The sequence below is a fragment of the Barbatula barbatula genome (genome assembly GCF_947034865.1).
Source record: "Barbatula barbatula genome assembly, chromosome: 22".
In the NCBI taxonomy this organism is placed as follows: Eukaryota; Metazoa; Chordata; class Actinopteri; order Cypriniformes; family Nemacheilidae; genus Barbatula; species Barbatula barbatula.
Genome location: NC_136785.1, coordinates 7581940 through 7589912, shown reverse-complemented (window position 1 = coordinate 7589912; position 7973 = coordinate 7581940). Strand labels below are relative to the sequence as shown.

General features: G+C 37.2%; 1 protein-coding gene across 1 annotated transcript; it reads right to left on the bottom strand.

Moving 5' to 3' along the window:
• Nucleotides 1-3176: 3176 nt before the first annotated feature.
• LOC306911570 (uncharacterized protein) lies at nt 3177-7723 on the bottom strand (the record flags this gene model as incomplete). The annotated part of the gene is made up of 10 exons (XM_079487039.1): nt 3177-3752; nt 3867-3945; nt 4124-4244; nt 4533-4673; nt 4864-4990; nt 5128-5290; nt 5442-5936; nt 6475-6746; nt 7473-7548; nt 7635-7723. The coding sequence occupies 10 exons, from the start codon at nt 7721-7723 to the stop codon at nt 3606-3608; spliced, it is 1710 nt and encodes a 569-aa protein (XP_079343165.1). The 3' UTR covers nt 3177-3605.
• Nucleotides 7724-7973: the final 250 nt, after the last annotated feature.

Sequence of the window (7973 nt, the reverse complement as noted above, 5' to 3'; positions counted from 1 at the left end):
AGAAGCTCTGCGCTTCTGGAGATTTAATAACAGTATCATTATATCTCCAGAAAACTGTAGAATAAATAACGAGAACGAATATTATTCAGGTAAGTGATCTACATATGCAGAAGAAAATGTTAATCAATTAAGAAATAACTTTTCAGAGATCTAAAAAGTTTAACGTCAGATCGAGAGTATAATTCTTCTTTACTGTAGCTGTCAAAACCCTGTCAAACATATACTTCAATATTGAAAATATAGAAAATATTATAATCGTTAAATTTTCTAACATAGTGCCACAATTGTATTTATATTAAAACAAAAATGATTATCAGAAGACTCTGATCAACATGTTGCAATGCTTTGACTATGTCCAGAGTCACATTCAAAGTCTGAAGAGCCACCTTCCACAACACTGCCTATATGAAATCAGTATGAAAGGTCTGTTTTATTGATGCGTTTGTTTTGAAATCAATCCATGTGATCTAAACTGAAGGCTAAGCTTTTAGAAATGATGTTTGTCTAGATTCAGAGTGGGACACTGAGATGCCAGAATGTACTACAACACCACAGTTCCTCAAAGTCAAGCGCAAACACACATATAGTCGTCTACACAAAACTACAGGTGATGCTTTAAAATAAAAATGGTCTATTTTAAAGCTTTTATTTTCCTACATAAAATGCCTAAAATATGACATAAAAAAAATGACACTAAATACATTTATAAACAGCATGGCTAAATGACAAAAAGATGTACGATCAGAACAGCAACTTTCAAGGATTTTTCATAAATGCTGCCGAGGAGCCAGAAAACAATTCAGAAGTTCAAACAGCAGAAAATCAAAAGGCGTTGCCTGTTGAGGACAGTGAACCATCGCAAGGATCTCTAGACTCCGACTCCACGACTACCTCCTTCAATACAGGTAAAGAATGTTTTTGTTAAACAATATAATAATAGAGTTACATAAACTGTGCTGTGAGTTAAAGAAAACTGAATATTTGTTATCAGGGAGCTCTCTGGATAATGAATCTCCCTGCAATGTTTGTGAAGATCAAACCGGAAATGAGGATGGAAGTCCACCCTCATCAGGGTTTGTGCATTTGACTGTAACAGCATCATGGTTCATTTATTGACATTACAGTAAGAGTAGGAGAAACATTTATTTGGTTAGAGGAATTTTTTTAATTTAAATTTCGATGTTTATCATCTCATAACCCCTCTGTTCTGACTCCTTATGGGACCTATTAATCAACTTTATTTAAGGATTCTTTTAAGGGACCCCATGCTTGGAGCCTTTCCCGCAGCATGGAAGAAGCGGGTGTTGATCCGCCCCATGCCACCAGAAACACCAACACTGCCTCGTCACCCACTTTTAAGGAAAACCGACACCCTGATCCTCAGCCCATCTCTGCTCACATTACCATCTCTGGGACTGAAACATCCGTTCCTTCCTGAAGGACGAGAGACTCTACAGAGTAAAGATTTACAGGCCATTATAAGATATGCATTCAGATTAGTTGCTAAGTTAATAAATGATTATTTTAGGCTTTAAAATGTTCACATAATAGCTGAAGAACAGAGAAAGCTGCTTTGATCTAAATGTGCACATTACTGACAGTGTGAAATTACAAACAAGACAGCTTGGCTGTAATCCTGACCGTGCGATATATTTTCATCACAACAGCATTATTTGAGGACGTGTGGGTCACCCCGGAATCTACCACCTTGAAAACTCCCAGGTTGCTACGCAGAATTGCAAATAATTCAGTAAGCTAAACTTTATGATGTTTTGTTCCCTGATTATAAAGTAGGGTCCAAAAGTCTTAGTATAAAGTGTATATATACATTTGAACAATGTTTAACAATAGAAATTACATTACAAGGCATTTATTAAGATTTCTATAAGTAAAAGGCTAATTTGTGATGGTGATTGTGCTACTTGCAAAATCTAAGATGTTGTTGTTCCACTGAATGACACAAGATGCTCAAGCTTGGAACATTTAAAGATTAGGGTGAGACAACATCATCGGATCAGTGGGTTTGTACAAACCTCTGGAGTCCATGCCAGCTCAAGTGCAGGCTAAATCAAAAATATTCATTCAACTTTTTAGTCAAAATTAAAATAAAATAAAAAATAAAATAAAAATGTGTGTGTAATAAAAGTTTATTCAATTAGAAAAATGCAAAATATGAGTATTTTTTGCTGCCAGACTTTTGGACTATACTGTATCTTAATTCAATTCTTATACAGTGAGCCTCTGATTCGTGTTATCTTTTCTGAATTTTACTTGTGAAGAGTGCCGGCAGTGGCTGTCAGTCCTCAGAAAGTAAGGACGGGAATAAAGCTTCAGAGGATACGAACTCAACCCCAGAACAATTTGTTCCTTTGAAGAAAGAAAAGAAAGCACATGCTCACAGACGCACTGAAGGAAGAAGGCGTGTTGAAACCCAAGCCCAGAGCTCCAAGAAGAAATGTGTGAATGGATTTATCATGTTCTGCCGGATGAACAGAAAAGTGTATCTCAGGTGTGCATTTTATCTAATTTACTGTAATAATACAGGTACCATTGATAAGACCTTTTTTTATTTTTCAATGTTTAATGTAATGAGTCGTTTTTACCATTAAGAGCTGCAAAAATAGTCCCACGCCAAACTGAAAAAGGGAAAAATTAACTGTAAGTGTTGACATTGTTTTGGAACAGATCCCATCCTGGAACACCTTCCACCACAGTCACCAAAGACTTAGCCAATCTATGGCATGTCATGCCCAAGCAGGAGAAACGACTTTACTGGTAGAAACTCTATGTTCTACAAACCATTCATAGGCTGTGATGTAGTGTAATATTATACAAATCTCTCTTTTTTTTGTTTTTAGCTTGAAAGCTTGGAAGTTCAGCTGTCAAAACAACCGAAATGTGCGTGTTTCAGTACAGGGCGCAGAAATGGAGGTAGCCGACCCCAGTCCACTACACAGGTTACTAGCTCACAGAGACCTGTATTGTGGTATCAAACGACGGCCTTCACAATTAATTTAGTTACTTCACCCCCAAAAAAAGCGTTTTATATTTTTTGTTAGCAATAGTTATCAATGTTCATAGCCCATAAGTAATTTCCGGGAAATTTGTTCTATATAGTTTAATTTATAAAAATAACTGTTGTGATTTTTGTGACACAATTAATCCAGTCGTTTTATACAGCATTCTACAATTACTAATTTATTGTGTTTTTACAGTTTTTATATTGTTCTACTGTAATTATCACAGAACATATTGATATTTTTAGTGTTTTTAATACCGTTTTTATCATTCATTCATCATACACATTTCCCGAAGTTTCATTGTGAAGTTACATTTTTTGATAAAAAATACTTTTATTATTAATAATACAAGAATATTGTTAAGTAGGTATGTCTCTATATTTATTATAATGTTTTATATAATTTTTTTAGTCTTAATTATTCAATAAGAAAAATGTTTTCAAACAGAGTTGCCAACCCTGTTCCGGTTTGTACATGCTATGCTCTTCTTTAATCTTGATTAAAAGTTGTTTGTTGTGACCACACAATTACACTGCATGCATTTACATATTCGGATTTGTAGTCTTGAATTCCTCTAGCTCGGGATTACTCGTCCCCTCCAGGTGTTGCATTTAAAATGTTGCTGATTTGGTGTAGTTGTTCAACCGCACAGAGGGACTTCTCTCTCAGATGCTGGTTGCTAATACGAAGCTTTAACACTTCTGCCAGCAGAGCCACCTTGTCCCTCTTCTCCTGAGGACAGAAGGACACGTGATAATAAAAAACATTTCCTCTGTCAGATAACATGAGCAAGCTTGTCCTCTATAAGCGGACATTCTAATTTTTTAACTGCGAAATTAATCTCACCTTCAGTAGATCACTGCCAAGTCTCTTAAGCATCGCTTCCAGGTGAGACAGTTGGTCGGGAAAGTCAATGAAAACATCACTGTTTAAAATATCCGATAAAATATCAAGTGCATTATTAATAAAAGGACTTACTTACATGACAATTATGTAATGTGATTTAGAATTAACTATAACAGGAATTTTCTCTTAACTTAAAGAAGCACAACCATCTTGCATCACATGACAACGATTGACAGAAAAACAAATGTTCAGCTTACTCTGCATCTACTCCAGTGTAATAAGCATTGGAATGATGGGACTTGTAAGTCCCTTGGGATGGTGTTTCTGGCCTGCTTGATAGAGGACTCATTTCTGACAGAAGGGTTGCCATCCTTTGAGCTGTAAAAAATATACGGTGGACCCAAATATTACTGTACACAAATTTGAGTGTCTCACTGCATTAAACTGCAAAATCTAAAACATTTAATTTATATAGAGATTTCACTAAAGCAATTTAGTTTTTAATTATATAACAGCTCATATGTTCATAAAATTAAGATAAAACAAATTTTTTTAGAGACTGGTTGTCAAATGGATCATGTCCATCTATTGCAATGAAAAACATACATTTGTAAGTGTGGCGTATGTGCTAGATTATGCATGAACAACCTTTGCTTCTTTACTTACTCTCATAGTCTTGGGCTGCTTGAACGAGACAATCCCAGTCAAGATGACAGGCAGTATTTGGCAGAGGCATGAGTTCAGAATAATGGTCTTGGTCTCTTTCCCACTTGTCTGTTTCAGCCTGCTCAGGCATTGGCCAGCATTCTAGTTATAAAAACAACTAGTAAACGTCCTTTACCCATTTAATGCTAGCTGATGAAATATTTATTCCATGGCCAGAATATAAAATTACAATGTTTATGTGTTTATGCATAAAAGATATATACGTCAAATGTTAACATTTTGGTGTAAGCTATTCATTTAACGCACCAGAAAAGACACAAATAACGCTTGCCTGTGGGAGAAGTTTGCATGGAGGGATGGCTGCGTGTGAGGGCTGGAGACTCTGGGTACGATGGGTTAGCATGACTGGATGACAAAGGACTGACGCAAAGCTCCGCCTCTTTTTGTTGAAGTGGTGACTAGAAAGAGACAGTCAACACAACACTCCATGATAGCAACACTGCCCACCAATTCTAAGCAAAACAATACTGATTTTTCCACATTATTGTCCTAGTCTGTCAGGATGTTTACTGACGAGAGTAAATTGAAAACATACTGAACCATCTCGGGGGTCATCCTCAGTGTCATCCATCACAATGAGTTTTTTCAAGTCTTCCAGCACTGTACTCTTGCGAACAGGCCGCGGGGAACACACCGCTCGCAGTGATGCAATGATTCGAGGCTGACCAAAAACATTCTTTGAATTTGTGTCCATCTTACTAAAAAATTAGCACAGCAACACACTTTTATACCCATTACTGAATAATGGAATAAACAGAAAGATATTTATATTTTTCTGGATTTTTACGATAACATTTGAATGCATTGTGTAAAATGTGTACAAAATTGTTGTTTTTGGCAACTGCTCACCTTACATTTTTGTAGCCGTTTCTGACACCACTATGTTCTTGATGTTGTGATAAAATTTCTTTTTGGCTGCAGTCTGGTAGGTTTAAGCTGGCGTGAGGTTGGCAGGGCTCGGGCTGGTCGGGGTCACCCTGAGAGGGTTTTATGCCACTGTCAACACTCATGCTAAATCTCTCCTGACTCGCCTTTAGCACATTTTTACTAAGCGCTGCAGACTGGCGTTCAGGGAACAGATGGGTGTTAATAGAAAGATGATCCTTGGGAGACAATAAATCCTGATATCGACCGGGTGATGATGGTTGACTGTGACTCCACACAAATGGATCATTTCCCAAATGTTTTATATTGGGCTCCTGTAGATTGGCGTGATGATCCTCTCCTGGCTGTTGGCTGACATGGTTCTTGCTGGTTTGATTTGAGTTCGGTGAAGATTGAGATATGACAGCTCTCATCAAAGGAGGCATTTCCACCACAGATGTTTTAACCTTTTGCAGCTTGCTAATAGAAACAAAACACAAAAACCATAGACACACACATAATGTAGACACGCACAAACAAATTAATAAATAAGCAGTGCACGCGTTGCAAAAAGATGCACACTGCGGACACAAAAATAGACCCATGTTTTCATTCCATTTCAGAAAATCCATGCCTTTTTTCAATTGTAAGGATCCCTTTTCTGTGGCATTTCTAGAAATGTAAGTAACCAGAGCATCAGTTACAGACACTGACTGACTGGAAAGTGCTGGTCAATGGCAGTGTTGAGAATGTCCTACTTTTTAATAACTATCCCACCCCTCCCCGTGGGATCCCAGAGGCAGGAGGGGTCTTTGTATTAATAGTGCAGATACTGAGGCACAAGAATACTGAGAGTCCATTCATACTAGAATACACATATACTTGCATCCAAAAAGATTTACAGTGCATTTGAAATAAACATTTTATTTTTCCAAATATTCCCTGGAATTAAATCAAATGTACGTTCATTTACCTAGTTGTACTGTTGTTCCTCTTGTATCATTTTTACACAGCTTACCTAAATTTAAGAAGACCCGTCTTGGAGCATGGAAGGGGCAACGTGTGAGCATTGAATTCTTTCATGCTGCTTGTTGAAGAAGCCTTTTTTGTGGATTGTGTGGCATCACAGTGTTTGGAGCGTGGGGTTTTTGGACTGTAGAATCCAGATTGTGTCCGTGGCTGCAGTTTAGGACTGCTCCTAGGAGACGCAACAATGTTTTGGGCATCTAACCAAATGTCCTTGGTGTAGGGTGAAAATGCACTTTCTCTATTTGGCTGGAGAAAATGTGCCTATAGGAGACAAAAATGTGACACTGTGACATCTGACTAATGTAGTTACAGCTGAAAATGAGAAAAATAGATAATGCATGTTTATACATGCATGTATCCATATACATGTATATGTATGTTTATAAATATGTATCTGAACTTAAAAATAATATGACAGATTTCAAGATGCTGGATGCACATTTTATTTATAATACTGAAATTAATGGTTTTATTTAAATTATGTTTTATTGTTTCGCACAAAAACTGAAATTGGCTTCCTAAACATTCATTTGAATCTCTGACATAACCTTATTCAGTCAAGATATCAAGGTCATATTTTGACAATATGTATGATTTTATGTAGAAAGCAGTGAATCACAAAAAATGACTTGAGCTGAGTTTTCATAGGCAGTGTCCAGAATATAAATGTACAATATACGTAAATACCATTCATATGCATAAGTAACTGTTATTCTCTTAAAAATCATAGAACACTAACTCACTCTTGGCAAACTGTTGTAAGATAAGTTCCCTCGAGACTGCAGATTTTCCCTCGGGCCTCTTCTTTCGCTGCCAAGTTGCGAGCGTGTGGCTGTAACCATATGCCATTCTCCTTTTATAAAAAAAAGATTAAAGCTGTCATGTATTTATCAACATATTGTGTCATATCACTGACAGAAAACCAAAGCTTGCCTTCAGACCTGTACTGTCTCTTGTTCTTGAGGGGTTTAATCTTGTGAATTCTACTTGCTCATTTGAAGTCCAGTCTAAGTTGTTATGGTTGTCTTGAATGGGTGAACTACATAGTGACTGATCATAAAAACTGATAAAAGAGAAAAAGTTAATTTGTTATAAAGTTAAGTTATTATAGGTAATATGCTTACATCTCACCTTATACTGCGGGTGTACCTGAAATCAGGACTGGCAAATTGTATAGGTGGAGTCCTTGGAGGACTTGTACACATTGTGTAATTCAGGTCCCAGAACGACGCAGACATCTTGGACACGATTCTCTCCTTAACCGGTTCTTAATAAGAAAAAGACAGTATGCAAGATGAAGACTCCATCCTCATGTGTTCAACGCATTTGTGGAGTGATCCAAATGATGGTACAGACAGCTCCAATTCGCCAGAGCAGGCGGAGAGAGAGAGCTGAGGATGATCTTTGTGGGCTCCACAGCAGCTGAATGAACAGAGGATGGGATTGTGTCGTCTGGTCTGGTGGCTGTTGTTAGCGCTGTGCTTGTTT